We start from the raw sequence: 18,917 nt of genomic DNA, 5'->3' as shown, positions 1-18,917 counted from the left end.
CCACCCATCCCTCTCTGTTTTTTTTTCTACTCGGCCAAAGTGCTTGAATAAATTCTTATGTCGCCATGCTCGGCTGCACTTTTCTGCGCACCGCCCTGTGCCCGATTCATTTGTGCAAAAATTGAGAAAGGTGTTCTCATTTGCATAATAATCTACGTCGTAAGAAAAATCTGGAAACTTGTGCAAAAAAAATTAGTAAAGTAAAATTTGTATTAAATGATTCAAATAAAAAATATTTATTGCAATAATGAATTTTTATTCAAATAATTCCATTTTTTTTAAATTTATATGGAAATTAGTTTATCATTTAAATATTAAAAAATTCAATAATTATTTTTATTAAAATAAATATTCATATTTGTGAAAATTGATTTAAACTTCAACAAAAATTGCTATATTAAAAAAATCTAAAGCTCTATTTGCATAATATTTTTAGTTCGTCTGAAATGCTCGGCGTCTGCTCACTTTATTGCCCCGTCCAGATTAGATTTCGCAGCTCTCGGAATTAAATGTGTGCATATAAAAGTTCACGGACGCTAATTGATAAAGAAGAGCGCCGGAATTGATGCCGTATAATATATTTATTTTGGACGGCGGCGGCGCTGCTCTTTTTTCCAAGTGGCTCTGGCCGCGAGGAATTCGAGACGGGCGTAATTAGCAAATCGCTCTCGCAATAAAAGAGAAGCTTGTGCTGGCGTCGGCAGCCCAGATAAATAAATACGTATTCGCCAAAAGTTGCACGCTGCGCTCTGGAATGTTCGTTATCAGCGGATTTAATTGGGTGCCACTTGACTTGGCTGCTCGAAACTGACAAAGTCAATTTGGAATTTTCAGAAGAAAAAGTAAACTTTTCAATTTAAGGATGATTTTATTAAATTTAAAAGATAAAATTAATTAATAACTTTGAATTTTTAATGAAAAAATATCAAATTCCATTAATAAATAAAAATTAAATTTTAAAATAAGATAAAAGACCAGTTTTTAAGCAATGAATAGTTTTAAAACTTTTATTAGAAGAGAATTTTAAAATTTAACATAGAATTTTTAAACTGTCTGTCAAAAACAAGTTTTTGAAACCTTTCAATAGCAAAAATTTAAATGTATTGCAAAAAAATTCTCTCCAATAAAGATTAAATTTCAGATTAATTACCATATTAATCTTATCTGCTCTAAAATTTTTATAAATACTAGTTTTCTTCAATAATTTTAGGCCAATTGGAGTTTTTTAGGAAAAACTGTAAATTAACTACAAATTTAATTAAATAATTGAAAACGACAATTTTAATTTTGACCAAAAGGTTTTCAGATGTTTCATTAAAAAATAAAATGAATAAATAAATTACAAAAAATATAAATTATTTATTTTACTCTAAATATTTTCCAAAACCTTTTTTTGCGGAAAATTTATTAATTTTTTTTAAATATTTCAAAAAATTTTACCAAATAATATGTTTTTATTCTGAAAATTTTATGAATAGAATATTTGTAACTTCTAGAATTATATAAATACTAAATTTGAACCATTCCTCGTTGCTGTGAGGGTGGAAAAGGCGCAGCTGTAAATCAATTTGAGCGGCGGAAACGGGGCGGCCGCCGTGAGTTCCCTTCCGTGAGAGAGCGCGCTCTTGGTTTCGGAACACCTGTTGTCGTCGTCTCATTAGATAAAATAATAACAGCTATTCCGGCGAAAGGCCCTTTGTAAAATCGCGCTCTACCGTATTTTTATTTCAGCAGACACGAAATGAACCAATTACGTAAGTATCGAGTTATTACGAAACTGACTGAAAAAAAATACAAAAAATTTAAAACTTTCACGTCGAAGATCGAGTACGCGTTATTCGCTGACATTAATTCTCACTTTACAAAATGCGGTTTCGTCCGTCCCGTGACATGGAGATTTCAAGTTTCTCCAGAGAGCACCTGATGCATTTATTATTTTATATGAACATAATTCTGCGGCGTCGCGGCTCACCGCAAATAATGCACGTCGCGCGCATTTTTGCGCCAACAAGCGACGACTTGTTTTTTCACATTTATTTTAATCTCTCTTTTAAAGTAGGAAGGAGTGGGCCGAGTACAGTTTAGTTGTTACGGTTACCAATGCATAATGGCCCACACTCTTGTTTTTGTGAGTTCTGACAGCTGCAGAAATGACGGACGCTTGTAATAATTGTTGTTGCACGCCACTCTCGCGAGTTAACACCTGGATAACGCGTTAAATTGTTTTTTGACGTTGAGCGTTTGGATAATTAGACACTGAGAAATTTGCAAATTGATATACTTCTGGTCGTGATTTGCTCGGTTTACTTTTTGTTGAATAATTAAATTTTTCATTTTTGTGCCGCATCGGAAAAAAATCTATTTCAGCATACAAATTAATTTTTTTCTACATATTTGAAAAGCATTAAATAATTTATTTTTGCTGTAAAAATCCAAACTTTGCTCAAAAGATAAAAATAAATTTGTTAAATTGATCTGAATTTTTTAGCGCTTGCAATTCCCAAAATGTAAAAGATTTTGATAAAAAATTCACACCCGCTTTCAATTTTTATCTCAACCTAAATCAAATTGATCGAGATCATCAAACAATCTTTATTGTTACACAGAAAGGGAAACAAAATTGATAAGCTATACATTTGTTATGTTTTTGGGAATATTTGCCTTTTTAGAAATTGAAATCCGACAACAAAATTAAAATTGACCATTCAGATCAACAGTTATGAATCCAAAAGGTTCAAGAACTTCACAATATTTCAACGTTTGGACGAAATTTAGAAGGATTTTGAAAGTTCTGAAGGAAAATGCCATTGAATAAATTTTAGAATCTTTCAGAATCTGAATAAATTTTATTAATGTTTTTGCAATCCACCTTCGGATTGACAATCCAATTTGTGAGATTGAAAAACTACAATTTTAGTCATATTTTTTCTTTATAATATTAAAGGATTTGATGAAAATTTTAATCATTCCATTTAGGCATAAATTTCTCAAAAATTACTTCAAAAGCTTTTAAAATACTATTTGTTACACAGAAGAAGAAACAAATCGATCAAGCTATAAATGTTTCATGTTTTTGGGAATCTATGCCTTTTGAAAATTGAAAGCTTTCAAGAAAATTAAGATTGACCAATCAGATCAAAAGTTAATTTATCTCTACTTGAATTTTACAAATTTTCAACGTTTGGTTCAAATTTTGTAGTTTCAAAGGAAATTGAAATTATTTTCATGCTTTGATTATTTATTTAATATAGATTAAATTTTTAATCCAAATACCTTTATCAATTGTTTTGCAATCCAATATTTTTTGAAGTTTAAAAACAATATTTTCATGTCCTATTTTCCTACTCTTAATGATGAAGAATTCAATGAAAATTGGGTATAAATTTCTTAAAAATTACCTCACTTCACATGCAAAAAATGAAAGTTAAAATTCTCTCGACTGCTGAAACATCGTTAAAGTTATAAACTTTCAAAATCCCGTGCAACTAAAATTATTTATTGCGACCGACCACTGGTCAGTCAGCACGAACAGGCAATTTTCTGCCTCATAATCAATTTTTTGGCGACCTAATTTGCTGCCAGTGCAATAATTCACGATTTTCGTCGGTCTCAATTTGAAATTTTGCATATCTCGGACAAAGTGGGGCGTCTCGCGAGTTGTGTCGAAACTCCTGTCGATCAAGGAGAGAAATGGGTGGTGCAGACGAATCCCATCTGCTCTTTCACCTACTCACTTGGCGAAGCAGCCATTAATTATTTAGTACGTCCGACAAATCTCTCTTCTCTCTCGAACGGTAAACCACTGCTGATGACTCAATCGTCGGTGATTTGCAAATTTCGGTACGGATGGAATATTTGGATTTTTTTTCGTTCACTCTCGGCACCGATCGGACACGGGCAGATGGTGCGAAATTCGCATTCTGTCCGCCCGGCGCAGGCGAGATTTCCATTTCAATCACCGTCCATTGAAAAGTGAAATGATCTGCACCGGCTCTCTCAAGCGGAGATTCGCCTTTGACGCCTCACTCGGTGCGAAAAAAAAGCATCAGTTGAAGAGCTCACAAAAAAATATCTATATACAGAGTTCATTCATGGAAAATTCCGATTTGAATAGGAAAAAAATCTTATCTTTTGATGGATTAATCTAATCGAATTTGAAAAAAAAGATTATAAATAATCACGATTCTAGTTTGAAAAGGGAACTAAATTAAATTAAAAGTTTCTCTAGGGAATTACAAACAATTCTAACTTCATTTAAAACACTTTCAAATCACTACGATAAGGAAATAATAAAAGAAAGACAAATTCCAGATTTAAAAAGAGGATTTGAAGATTTTTATAATTATAAGATTAAGTAAAAAGGATGAGAAAAATTTGAAACTAAATTTTTCGCACAAAACGTATCTTTGGTAAAATTTAATTCCTAAATTTGAGGCCGATTTTTAAATTCCATTTATTTTAAATTGAAAAGTGTAAAGCTCCAAAATGAAGCCTATTTCCTTCCTGGCGTAATTTCCCAGTTTACAAATAATTACAATTTTACTGCCAGTAAAATCTTATGTAATGGGACAAAAATTTGGCTCAATTTTGTTTAAACGACAATAAAAAAAATGGTAATTAAATCAATTATGACTAATTCGAAAATAATTATAATATACGGATGTTTTTTTTCCCCGCATTTTAAATAAAAAAAAAAGGAAACTAGTATTTTTTTTTGATAATTTTCTTAACAAATTCAGTTGGAAAGTGAAAATTATTTTCATGTTTAGGATATTGCCTGAAATTTTAATTACTGGAAGCTAAAATATTTAATCCTATTTTGATATAACTGACAATGAGATTTCTAATTAAACGATGAATGATTTTCTCCCTGAATTCCAGAACTGCAAATTAAAATTTCTTTTAGAGACCAAAACAAATTTTTTGTAATACTTTTATGATCATTTTGTTTGTAAATTTAGAATATTTTCCAAGAAGCGTGCTTAAAATTTGCCAATTTTTAAACGTTTTCACTTTTTAGTCTCATAAATTTACTAAACTGCTGTTTTTAGAGCTGGAAATTCCGGCTGGCTCTCGTTTGAGCACCACAGACGAGTTCGCCTGTCCAAACATCAAACGCGGATCTATCTTTAGCGAAAACAGACTCGCACACAAACATTCCGCGCAAATATTTCAAGTGAAGCGTGAATGTCACAGCATATATATTGCAACCCGCGTGAGAAGAAGCCCTGGAACGAGCAACAGCGAGATAAATACGCCCGCCCGTCGTACATAACGAAACACATAAACACATCCCCTCGTTGGAAGAAAAAAAACTAAACACATTTTGTTGTTTGGCACGCTCGGTGCGCATTCCATCGGTAGCTGCTGGATTCAAGAAGGGCTTCCTCTCCGGTATTTTATAATGCACGGGCGAATTAAGGTCGCAAGGTCGTTTTACTTTAAATTAATATCCGTTTCTCTCTCTGCGGCTGGGAAACTCTTGAAGTTGTAAAAGCCATTAAAAAACATGATAAACGCAGCCTCCATTTAATAATCCCAACGTTTATATATTTCCAGGTCACAAATATATATACACAATTTCAAAGAAACACCACACAGATTAATTAGGTTTTATGGGATATCAAATTAAATAATAGACCGTTTTCTTTTTTTATTTGGACAACACAAAATAGGAGTTAAATTGAACCTAAAATTATAATGATCCAAAAGTAGGTGAAATAAAACTAGAAATAGAAAATTGGCCGTTTTATTTTATTCAATTTGTTTGTTTTTTTATTCACAAAAGGAAGCAAATCGAGCATAAAATTAAAAAGAAGTTTTTTTTTACTTTCCACCTTTTTTTATCCGATGGCAGGTGCGAAACGGAGATTTAAATGTATTTTATTGAAATAAATTATCCGCTGGATGATTTCCAGAAGACACGGCTGGTGTGTGTTTTGAGCGGCCGTGTCACTGACCTTAACGCCACACCGACCATGGCACGTTAACTCTCTTTCTTGCCTGCCTGCAAATGCTCCATAGGTATTGTTACAAATGCACTCGGCAGAATTTTAAACGCTCTCCGAACCGTACTCAAATAAGAGCTGCCAATTTCGTTCGGGGTGTGCCAAGTATGGCGGCGGTTTCGCGACACCATAAGTCACTCAAGGTTATAATCCGTGCCAAAAAAAAAAAAAAAATGAGTCTGCATTTCCTTGGTATTTTTTTTTAAATGCCGAAATTATTATTTATAAAATCAAGTGTTCTATAAAAGTTGAAGGAAAATAAGTAATTTCTGTTTTACTCTGAACTGTTCTAGAACAAAAAACAAATCAATTATACTAAAATCTAACTTACTGGTGAAAACAAAAATGTTGGAAATTGAATTAAACGATGTTAATTTGTTAGCGTGAGTGTGTTTTTTTTTTGTAATTTTAATTTTCAAATTCAAGTTTTAAGTGCATTTAGAAACTTAGCGAGAAAACCATTGCTCGGAAAACGAATAAAATGTCAAAATTGCAACTTTTAATAGGAAATTATAATTCTTTTTCCTAGTCATTTTCAGTATGTTGCCGTTTGTCTTAATTTTTGAGTTTTAAATAAAGCATTTTTTTTTTTTTGAAACAGAAATCCAAATCTGTTTTGAAAAGAATTCAAATTTCTCAATTAATAGTTGAAATTTGGACATTTTAATTCGTTTTCCAGGCATTGGTTTTCTCGCTCAGTTTCTGAATCTACGTTAAAATTTCTTTTGAGGAATTAAAACTATCAATTTTTTTGAAGTTACATAACTAATCTTTGTTCTAACTGCAAATAATTAAATTGATATTTAATGAAATTAATATAAAGAAAGTACTTTACTTTCGCCACTTTTTAAATTTTTATAAATTTTCATCTCGTTTTGAATAAATAAACTTGCACTTTTGTAAAATTTTCAGCATTTTCACTTAATGTCTTCCTTTCCATCAATTTGGAATTTTTCACTTTATTAGAAATTTTACTAAAATCACCTGAATTAAAAAAAAAACTCTCAGCCTGATTGTAATTTTATTAGGGAAAGAAACCTACATTATAAGTTTTTGCATTCAAATATTTACTTTTATTTGGTCTTTTTCACTTAATTTTTATTTCATAAAAAAATATGCCTAAATCACCATTTTTTCCCAAGCGTATGAACAATAAAAATTTTTATTATGTTAACTATTTTGTTTGGATTTTATAACCGCTTAATTTTTGGCATTTAAAAAAACTGGTACCAGTTCAAGTTCATAAATCCAAAGTGTCGAAAGATATTTTTTCACACATAAATTTCGGCTCGTATGTGAGAACTCGGCCGTAAAAAGGAAAATTACGCCCGACTAATTTGGTCGGAGGCAAAAGTGTCGGCCAAGTAAGTGGTCACGAGAAGTGCGCACGGCACATTCGAAAGGCAAACAATGGAGAATTCGGAGCACATTTTTCTTTCTCCATTGTTTGCACTCTTATATTTATTAATTTTTATTTGTTTTAAAACATTCTCGGCGCGCAAAAGTCAAACAAAGTCGTAACTCAAATATTTTGCTAGTCTGGCACTGACCGCTTTAAAAAAAATACCAAATCCATGCCTTGACTCTATTCCCAGCGGCTAATTAAGAAAACTCTTGGCCTGAAACAAAGTCCCAGTTGCATTCGAGTTGGTGTAAAAAGGAAAGAAAAAAAAATGCCGTTGGTCCGCCGAATCCATTCAAAAATCCTCTCCGCAGCCAATTATATATCCCGTGTAATTGGTGTGCAGCTCAAACAAAATCTCTCCGGCCATTATGCAATTAGCGGACCATTAAATTTTCAGCCAGAACAATAAATTGTGTCGGAAATTGCAGCCGCGCGTTGCAAACGCCTCCATACATAATAAATATTTCCATAATCGTTATTCAAAACGAGAGATTCTTTCCTACTTTTTTTTCGGAGAAAATTCCCAGATCTGGAACAGCACCGGCAGCCTCTCTCGACAAAGACTTCCAGCTATTTTTAACTGTCTGAGCTGTGACTTTTGGAATTTGCCTATTCGCATCTCTCGTCCGACTGAGTAAGAGAGCGAGCGCCACAGGGAAGCCCGATGATGATGATGACGGTGAAAAATAATCGTTTTATTTAATCTCGAATCGCTTCATTTGTGATTGCGGCCAGTCATTGTCCTGAAATTAATTAAACAACCCGCAGAGATCAAAACAAAAAAAATATTAAAATAATATGTAAGTGGAACTGGAACGATTTGATCAGAAGAATCCTGGATCAAAATCAACGCCCTTAATCTTGAAAGCTAAATAATTCATTAATTGAAATGATTGTTAAAAAATTAATTTAATTAATCGGAAAAAATTTACTAAAAAATTAATTATTCTGATTAGAATGAAGTTTTATATTTTTTATTTACATCATTTTGTGTTTTTGACATTTTTCGAATCACTTTGAAAGATTTAAAACTAATTTTTGGTAAAATTTTCTATTAATTTTAGAAATTTATGCAGTGTTTATTAAAAATGAAAATAATTTTTAATAAATATTGAAACTTGGAAGTAAAATCAATTTAAAAAGCATTAAAAGTTTTTAGATAAAAAATCACCATCATTTGATACAAATTTTATTGAAATAGGAGTTCAAAATTTGAGACTTTTTTCTCTAATAAGACTAATCCTTGTAACTAGTTGAAATAAAATTAACCTTTTATGAAAGAATTTTTTTCTCATAATTTAAATTATTATTCCACCTCATAGCAGTCATAGCATTAATAAAATTTTAAAATGGGTGGAAATTTTTCAAGGTTTCAGGAATTTTGAAATTTATATTCCCAAATGAAATTTTATTGCTTGATCAAAATTACGTCTTTAACTGTGTTCATTTTTTGTTCACATAAAATTTTACAAGTGCAGGTGCGAGAAATTATTTCTAGAAAGTCATAATTATACGAGTTTAACTCTTCAGCCCAATAAACACTTGGGGTCTCGGCCACATAAAATTTAAGCGGTGTTTCGACAGTAATCGTCTTTCTCTCTCTTTCGAACGCATTAAAAACAACGACCGACGTATTATTTTCATTCGAGAAGAGGAAGAGAGGGTGCAGGAGGGGAGATGCAGAGGTGATTGTCAGTCAGCCGCGCTTCGGAGCAAGAATCTGGGTAATTATTAGCCTGAGAAACGAGCATGAAATTGCTCGACGCGTAGCATCCTGCTTTAGACAAAGACGAGCGCATTTTTTATTCAAAGTGAATCAAAAATAATAAAAACAGAACCGCGCCCAGATGCAAAAAATAAAAAATAAAATTAGATTCGCCAAATTGATCATTGAATCATTGATCATTTAAAATAAAAGGACCGATTGAATTAGAAAAACCTAAAATTTTACTGACTGAATTTTAAATCTTGATTCAGAAATTTACAATTCCTTTTCACGAATGTTCGGATTTTGGTTTAAATATTGGGTCAATTTAGTAATTTATTAACAAAACTTTAAAGAAGGTTCAAATGTTTTTGGCGGGAAAATATGAACATTTCAATTTTTAATTTCAATCTTTCAAATTTTAAAATAAAACCCATTACTGGGGTGGTCCTTTAAGTCTAAAATTTGTTTAAAACTTTAATTTATTTGCTCTTTTAAATTCCTGTGAATTCTCATTAATTTTTTTCCTGTCTACAATGCAAAAGGAACGTTATCTTCAGTGATCAAATCCCACAAGAGATTTATGTTTTTGGAAAACTTACTTTCGTTTGCGTTGAGGTGCGCTTGGCTTTGTTGTCTCGCGAATTCATACGTCTAATGAAAACAAAGGTAGAAAGTTTTGATCCGAAGTGCATTGTCTGGTGATTCCTTTTCTCAAGCTAGCTGTTTTTAATTTGAGTGTCAGTGTGCCGCTGAATATTATTTCAACAAAGATGTGCTTACTGCATACGCAATTCTTCATGGGAATTTTGAATCTGAAAATTATACTATCACACGTGAACGTTAATTTTCTGGTGGGAACATTGCGACATTTCTGCTTGTTCCTCATTCCGAAAACGCTGACGCCAAGTTTAATTGCCGCAGCTCCTCGTTTAGGAGCAGAAAAAAGCTTTTTTTTCGACTCTGATGCAAATTGAACTGGTTATTCTGCGAATATTTTCTCACAATTTATACGACTCCAATTATTCCTGGACATTAAAACATTCAAAACTTGACCTCTGCCTTTTTAATATGCATAAAATTGAATTCGAAATCTGTCGTGGTTATTCCAATTTTTGTGGCCGTCAGAAGATTTCCTTCTGGTCTGACACGCAAAGTGCTTCTTTAATATTCTACATCATTTTCCATTCGGCCGCGCTTGATAAATTCACAGAATTTGATATTCGCATCAGCCTTGATGCGTTCAAAGTACACCAACATGAATTTCAAATCGAAAAGTCGAATAACGGGCTCGGCTTTATGGCTCTCTTCTGCACGCCACAGTAGCCGCTAAACACACACTCGCCGAGACGTGGGAAGAGAGGCGAAAACTCACGATTAAGCACCTCATTCATACACCAAATTACACTTCTTTGCCTTGACGAAATCTCAGTCAGATGCATTAAATATTTTCGCAGAAACAATTTGTAATTAGTGAAATAATTAAGATATTATTCTGAAAAATAAAATAATTATAATTCTTTTTCCCATTAAAATTTCATTGAATAAAAAAAAGCTTACTATTGAATCAAACTTGACATTTTTTGAAATTTTAAAATTACCAGTTCTTAATTCATGTAAAAGTAATATTCCTTGTTTTAGTTTAAATTAACTGTTAAATAAACTTAAAATTGAATTTTGAAACCAATATTTTGAAAATTGATTTAAATGGCAAAAAGAAATATAAAATTCTCTCAAAAAAGAAAGAATTGTTTCTCCAGAATATATTGAAGATTTTTTTTTTTAAATTTAATATTTTGTTCCATTTGCGTCTCTCTTCTTGGCGCTCTAATTTTCTCTCCTCTTCGTCTTCCTCTTCTTCTCTATTAGCTCCAATAAAAACAGTCCAGTATATGGTAATTATCGTCCCGCCGCGAACACGCCGCGAGAAACAACTAAACTACTTCGTTGCATACATTTTACATTTTGGAACAAATTTATGCCAAAAGCTGAATTCGTAAACGAAAGTTTACAAAACAAAAAATCCACGCTCGGGTGCGGCAAAACAATAATCTCTTCCGAAATCATCGACGTATAATTTCTGTGACGCACGGAGAGGAGATTTTCGTGTCGTCCACTTATTATAAAACACACAGTCGCGCATTTGAAAGTTGTTAAACACATTCAGAGATCTCGCGCAGTGACAGTAACTTGACACTCACGACTGAGGCTACAACTGGTTCTCTCAGCAGACTCAAAAATGCAAGGCGTGAAATTCGATGAACGAACGACCTTGCTTTACTTTTTACTCGAATCCACCCTCTGGAAAAAGTGTCGATTTTGTCCTTTAATTGCGGCTTTAGAAAATTCCTCCGCACTTGATACGTATATTTGCGGTTTTGTAATTATATATTTTTAGCTATACTGTTATAATTATTCAAAAACGCACGCCGTAAAATTATTCTGTTCTTATCGTGGCGTCAAATCAAGTCTTGGTCAGAGTCGCAATCGCTTCTTCTTTCTCTTCTGTTCTCCGTTATAATTAATTAAGGCGAATGGACTGCTTGCTCTCGTCGCGGCGCGCGCTGTTTGGAAAATCAAGCAGCGTGACCTGCGTGGAAAATAAAAAAAATATGCGTCTTCACGGAGAGAAAGAGAGAGAAAAAAGCTGCAAAGCGTGAAATGTCTTTTTCTCCGCAGCCAACGCATTCAATCAGCGTCGCCGCCGAACAAAAGTGCTGGGAAAATTGACCGTTTCTGGAGAAAGATGAAAAGATCAAACGTTGCGGGCTTTCGACGCTTTGAAATTATATGTTGAGCGATACCGAATCATCTCTTTGCTCTTGATGCGAGTGAGTCGAATTGGAAAGTGGTATACACAAAAGAGATTTTGAATCATGATTTTTCAGTAATAATGAAAAGAAAAATACTTGAAATTTCCAATAAAAGAAAGAATCAATAATACTAAAAATTAAAATGGGAAATTAAAAACTTTTAACTCCTGCTGCCTGAAAGTTAATTAAATCAAGTAAATTTGTCTTCTTCTTGAATTCGAAACTATTAGCTCTTGATTTCTATTTATAAGTATTTGTTAATTCTTTCCAGTCTAGAAATTTTAATTGATTGATCTTTAAGAACAAGGTTATCTCAATAAAAAGAATTTTTTATGCTGTAACTAAGTTTTATTTAACAAGAGGGGATTATTTGATAACAAACTTTCTCACACTCATGCAAATGACTACAAATTCAAACAGGGAACGTTGAGGGCAATAAAATCTCTTAATTAGACCAAGAGTCGCATGATGACGAAGAGTCGGAGTCGCTTGAGCTGGAAGAGCACGAGCAGCTGGAAGAATCAGAAGATGACGAGCTGGAAGAATCAGAAGACGAAGAGCTGGAAGAATCAGAAGACGAAGAGCTGGAAGAATCGGAGGACGAAGAGGAGCTGCTGGAAGAATCCTGGAAACACCTGCAGGTGAGAGAATTGGAGCTGCTGGAGCTGCTGTCACTCTCAGACTCCCAGGAGGCGTGCTCTCCCCATCTGTGTCTGCAGTGGACGTTGTGCCATCCCCTGGCGCTGTGGTCTCCAGAAGCTCCACTCGAGCTGGAGTCAGATGAGCTTGAGCTGGAACTGTCAGAGCTGGAAGAACTAGAGTCAGAACTGCAGCTGCAGCTCCAGCTGGAAGAACTGGAGTCAGAGCTGCTTGAATCGGAGCTGCTGGAGGAGTCTGAAGAGCTGGATGAGCTGCTAGAATCCCAGCAATTGCATTGTTGGCGCTTTTCACGAGCTTCCTTGGCAAGAGGCTCCACCACAGGAGACTGGATCTCCAGGCTGGCCACGCAGGCCACGAACAGGGCAAGGCAAATGGTGAACTTGAACATTTTGCAGTATTCAGAGACTGATGCTCTTGGCAGCCACGGTCATGGTCTTTATACTCCTCACTGCCCGCTTATCTTTTGCATTTCTGCACGAAACACAAACAGGAGTTTGCTCAATTGTTGAATATAAATGAGAAGTGATAAACAATTGCATTAAGCAGGAAAATTGTTTTTAGCCTGAAGTTTTTTGAGACTGTGGATTGTGTTTATGAAAAATCTGCTGTAATTTCATATTTAGGACAGATAATGACATTTTATTTTAATTGGAAAGTTGAATTCAAGCAATTCAGCGAAATTTTCCTTCTTCTTTTATGACGCAGATTCATTCTTAAAATTCATTGTCTCATCATCCGTTTCTATTTATTTTATTTTTTTGCTATCAAATAATCTGGAGTTTGAATCTCTCTATAAATTGGACAGGCAAAACAATGCGTAACGTGCGTGCACGAGAAAGCAACTAGTGACTCAGTCTTTTTCCGCCGACGAGATGCGATTCTGCCAGTTCCTCAAGGTCACGCAATGACGGCAACAAACAAATAAACAAAACCAGGAGAGACACGAGTAAAATGATGTGTGTTGCCGTGTCGTATAAAAAAGGGGCATCTCTTCTTAATATGGCGAGTCGAGTCTTTCCATTTCTCGTGCGCCGGTTTGTTCATTTCATAAATCAAAAAATGCTGCCTCGTCACCGCGTTTTTATTATTTTAAAAGTCGGAGCGTTAAGAAAAAAAATTGTGACACGAGAGTCTTTTACGGTGATTAATTAACTAATTAAAAGTGTGGAATCGAGGAAGTTGCCCAAGGACAGAGTAATTTTTTTGTTCTTGATTGGCGAAATTAAAAGCGGCTCGATTTGGCCATCTCCGGCGGCAATTGAAATTCCTGCCCGAGAGGGAAAGAGATTTTTATGTATTTTTTGCTGGTAAAAAAAGACAAGGTCGAGATTTATTATTGCTTAAAATTCAATTTAAACTCTAGGCTAAGAAACTTTTTTTTAATAAAACTGAACAATGACTTAATAAATAAATAAAATAAATTCATTCGGAGAAAAAAGATGAGCCTGTCAGATTGAATTTGTTGACGTTGAACAAAACAAACAATCATGTTTATAATAAAAAATGTGTAATCAACGCCACACAAAAAAACTCCAGCCCGTCTCATTGATTAAATATAATTTTTTTTTCATCTTCCTCCTGTCCGGAGATTCATCAACTCTCTCGCGCAGCAGTTTGAAGAAATCGGTGCCTCTTGACATTTTCCAAGAAGTTGCAGTTCGATCGGCGCGGGCATGGCGTGCGTGTACGATTATTACATAAAGGGGCAGGTGAGCGAAGCGGCGCTTTTTCAAAACCAACTCGGCACTTTGCCAACCGTTATGAATTTTTTAATAGTGCGCACAAATTAAGAGCGGCTCAATTTGCTCCGCGTCGAATTATTATCACAATTTATCATCGAACCGTTGCATCAATCGCGGACCGTAATTGGCCGCTTCTGAGAATATTCGATACTCGAAGGCAAATTGATTGATCTGTTGATTAACATGTCATTTGCTAATTAAAGTTCAAGGATGGGATGAGTATATTTGAGGTTGATTCGGAGATCATTTTACAAAAGCGGATGAAGTGAAAAATTGGCGGTTGAATCAGAGCATGAAAGTGGTGCTCAATTTTTCGCCAAATTACATGGCGAATAATTTAATTTTTTGCTCAAAGGCGTAATTTGGAACAGGTTAAGAAATAAAAGTTTTAAAAGATAAAATTTAACTTTTTTTCAAAAACATATTTAACAAGTTATTAAATATTCAACTATTTGATTATATTGCATTGAAAAAATCTTATAATATAAAGCATAAATAAATACCCATTTAGAAATTTTTTAAATTTTAGGAATTTAAATTTATTTTAAATTGTTACTTTATTCTTTTTGTTCTTTGGGAAAATAGCGTTTGAAGTAAATTTTAAAGTAGGTTAATTATTCCACTCTAAACTACTTAATACATTTCCACATTAAAATAAACGATATTTGTGTTATTCGTCAAACCTCTTTCCGAAGAAGGCGCAAGCACTCGACCTTAATTACTTGTTTGTTTACAAGTAGCAGCAATTTATCGTCTCTTTAAAGTTCGTCGAGCCTCTCACCGCCGACGAGGAATTCCTACAACTTTTCTCTCTTTTTTTATTACAATAATAATTCAGCTCGCCAAAAAGGTGAATGTCGTTCACTATAATTTATACCGCCTGCTGATAATATGGTCAGGAAGCGAAAAGCACGAGAGACCCCTGGCGGTGACCTTCAAAAGGGACCTGATTGTCTTGTACCTTAACTGTAGATGTAAATTTTTTTTATGTTTTCCTCTCCTTCGGGAGTAAAAGAGAGACGAGCACGCAAAAAGGGCAATAAACAATTTCGCCGCACACGAACTCACTCCAGTAACATTTACCTCTAAATTTATTTATAAAATATAAACGTGCGTTGCTTTTTATCGCTTTTTCACTCGCGATTATTGGCCAACGATGAGGCTGCATTATTATTATTGCTTTTTTCTCTCTCATTTAGCGGCAGTCGTAATTAAGGAATCGAATCCTTCTTTTCTCTCTCCTGCAGCTGCGACCTCAAATCCCACACTTTGACCGCCGCATTCTCGTCCGATCCAGCGCGCAGCATCCGGCACGATTTTCGCTTAATTTGCGCGAGAGGAACTTTGCATGACCGAGGGGGTAATAAATTTTTGCCGAGCTTTCTTCGCCCTCGAATGAAAACAAAAAGTTGGAATTAATTTGACCGATATTTCAAAGGGATTTTTTTTTTAATTCGGTTTGGATTTGTTTGCTTTCGACCTAATCCTACTTGTTGTATCTGATAAGCTCTGGGCTGGCTGATTTTAGACAAATATTATCCCATTTTCGCGCCGACGTCTCTTTTACTTCACAATCTCTTTGTGTGTTTTGATTTTGACTGACGTGTGATTTATTTTATCTCGATCTTGAGAGGAAACGTGACTCTTTGCTGGATACTAGGAGGAGCACACGCAACTCCTCCATCAATTAAGCAAGCTGTAAACAAATTCGGCCAAGAGACGTCAGAACCGAGAGCGAGCAAATTGGTCGGAATGTCAAACAAGCATGTTTCTGCCGCGTTGTTAATCTGTTTCAAAAAATCGCCTGGGAAAACACACCGAAATTTTATGATATTTTTTGGCAAACGGTCAAAAATCAAGACCGGTGCTGGAATCCTGATAAATAATCGCCGCCGTCGCAAAGGTTGCCAGTGATTAATATGTGCCGCCCTTTGAACTTAAGGCGCTGACGAGTATAAGATTTTCTGATATCGCGTATTTTTTGCTGGACTGACAAATGGCCACAGTATTTATTGCCATTTTCCGCTTAATTACCCCAAAATGAATGCCAGGAATTTTTCAAGCTGCATTCCGAGTTGATTTATTTTGCAGACACATCCCGTTTAATTGCTCAACGTTCTTCAACGATTTGAAATAATGAAAGTTTGCTCTTTATTAGAGTGACACGGAGAAACAAAGATTTGCAATCGATGTTCGTTCTGGTGCTGCACGCGCTTACACTGTCACCACGCTATTTTTTGTTTCAACAAAAGTACAAAGTGAAGACGTTCTTTATTTTAAATTACAAGAAGAGAAGTGCATTTTGATATTAAACAATGATGTGAATAATCTAATTAATAAAGATACCAAAGGATTAGTAAATTCTAAGATATCCAGTTGGCAATTTTAAAACTCTAAAAAAAATTTGATATTCGTATAGTTCCACAAGTTCACTTGTTGCAATAATTCCTCTGTTAATATTATATCAGCCTTACATCTTTAAATAAGAATCTCTTGGAAAGGAAGAACGGGATAAGAAAAATTAAAAAATGAGTTCATTTATGCAGTTCTTAATTTTATTTAATGAGATGGGATTATTTGACAACAAATTTTCTCACACTCATGCAAAGGATAGGATGTCAATCATGAAGGGGCAACAAAATCTCTTAATGAGACCAGGACAAGTCACAGGATGACGAAGAGTCGGAGTCACTTGAGCTGGAAGAGCATGAGCAGCTGCTGGATGAATCAGAAGAGGAAGAGCTGGAAGAATCGGAGGAGGATGAAGACGAGCTGCTGGAAGAGCTAGAATCCTGGAAACACCTGCAGGTGAGAGAATTGGAGCTGCTGGAGCTGCTGTCGCTCTCAGACTCCCAGGAGGCGTGCTCTCCCCATCTGTGTCTGCACTGGACGTTGTGCCATCCCTTGGCGCTGTGGTCTCCAGAAGCTCCACTCGAGCTGGAGTCAGATGAGCTTGAGCTGGAACTGTCAGAGCTGGAAGAACTAGAGTCAGAACTGCAGCTCCAGCTAGAAGAACTGGAGTCAGAGCTGGATGAGCTAGAGCTGGAAGAATCTGAAGAGTCGCTTGAATCGGAGGACCAGGAGCAAGAGCACTCCCGGGACCGCTTTTCACGAATTCCCTCGACCAGAGAAGTCTCCAGGCTGGCCACGCAGGCCACGAACAGGGCAAGGCAGATGGTCAACTTGAACATTTTTCAGAGTGTTTTGCAAACTGATACTCTAGGCAACCGCGGTCACGGTCTTTATACTTTGCTCTAGTCGCTTATCGCTTTAATTTTAGCTTTTGAAATGAAACCAAAAACACAAACATCAGTTTGCTCAACTCTTGAATACTTGAATGAAATGTTTTAAAGTGACATCAGAGATTAATCTGAAAATAACTTTAAATTTTAATTTATCTCTAAAATAGCCTTTGTATTAAGAGAGAACACACAAAAATCAGCAAATTCTCAAGGTTTCAGTATCGATAGTTTCAAACCGAGATCCATCATTGTCGTTGTCTGAATAATAGTCGAGCATTTTTTAATTCTCCTTACATATTTGCACGACAAAAGACTCTCGCACATAATAATGAAAAGAGCTTTTTACACATTGAAAGCAAATTGCGATCGGCACGTCGCGATTGCCGCGACTGAACGAGCTGATACATCAAAATAAGTGTCCCTTTTACTTTCGCCACAGCGGCCGAACCTTGGCGAATTAAGAGACAAACCGCTCCGTGTCAGGCAAAACGTCAAGAGGTATCACATTCACGCCGCTATCAAAATAATAATCCAGCCGGGCTCAATTTCTCGCGAGAGACGGACGAAAAAGGCCCCTTGGGGACACGCAGAAGAAAAAGAAAGAGAAAGAGACACACACGTAGCCATTAGGCGATTATGCCCTGATTTACTTTTTCTCTGCAGAGCAGAGACGCCACCTAATGCTCATACCTTGACACGCTTCTAGAAATTAGTTTCAAGTAGTCGCGCGTACGTGCAAAATCATTTGCGCCTCTGGAAGGATAATTATATATAAAGATAATATAGCGTGAAGCAACAAAAAACTCAAAACAGAGAGAAATTGCTTTGGTAAAAAAAGCCACGGTTTTTTTTCGCATAAAAGTGGAATAAAATCATTTTAAATAAACACATTTGACACATTTTCTTATAAATTATTTGTAAAAATAAAAATAATATTAAACTTATTAATTTTTTTATTATAATTTTTCTTATTTCTTAATCAAAAATTGAATTTTTGAAGCGGATCGAGGAAACTTATCGGAACTCACGCCTCAATCTTTCTCTCTTCATTTCACACTCGATCCGATTATACCCCGAATTAGGAACAAACTCCATCCGGCAAATCACGAAATAATTATCCCCTCAACACTTCTTCCTCTTCTTATCTTCGGAATAAAGAAAGTTAACGTGTTTTCCTTCAGAGGTGCCAATAACGTCTCAGCTCTATTATAAAACAATCCTCTCGCGGCGGAGAGAGACTCTCTGTTGTAATACTTCTCGTTAGACCTGACCCCGCTGCTTTTCAGGCCAAAAGCTGCACGGCCCACAAATGTCTCAACACACGTATGCTGGCAGCAAATTA

At 35.1% G+C, this 18,917-nt stretch overlaps 2 protein-coding genes across 7 annotated transcripts in view; both read left to right on the top strand.

Annotated features, from left to right (window-relative positions):
* The window catches only part of LOC132204837 (LIM and calponin homology domains-containing protein 1), a 29,888-nt gene that overhangs the window by 3,382 nt on the left and 7,589 nt on the right, over positions 1-18,917 (top strand). The gene's annotated exons all lie outside the window — the stretch shown is intronic.
* LOC132204622 (uncharacterized) lies at positions 1,742-17,591 on the top strand. The gene is made up of 3 exons (XM_059633243.1): positions 1,742-1,754; positions 12,385-12,965; positions 16,992-17,591. Exons 1-3 carry the CDS (start codon positions 1,742-1,744, stop codon positions 17,589-17,591), a joined length of 1,194 nt encoding a protein of 397 aa, XP_059489226.1.

Source organism: Neocloeon triangulifer, unplaced genomic scaffold, assembly GCF_031216515.1.
Source record: "Neocloeon triangulifer isolate White Clay Creek 2 clone unplaced genomic scaffold, ASM3121651v1 ptg000022l, whole genome shotgun sequence".
Lineage (NCBI taxonomy): Eukaryota > Metazoa > Arthropoda > Insecta > Ephemeroptera > Baetidae > Neocloeon > Neocloeon triangulifer.
Note: the sequence above shows the minus strand (reverse complement) of the source record. Positions and strands in the feature narration are given on the sequence as shown.

What these genes read in the sequence shown, in the direction of transcription:
- LOC132204622 (XM_059633243.1), top strand. An exon ending in CGAACAGGGCAAGGCAAATG is followed by an intron (nt 12,966 to 16,991) that starts GTGAACTTGAAC and finishes TAATGAGACCAG; the next exon opens with GACAAGTCACAGGATGACGA.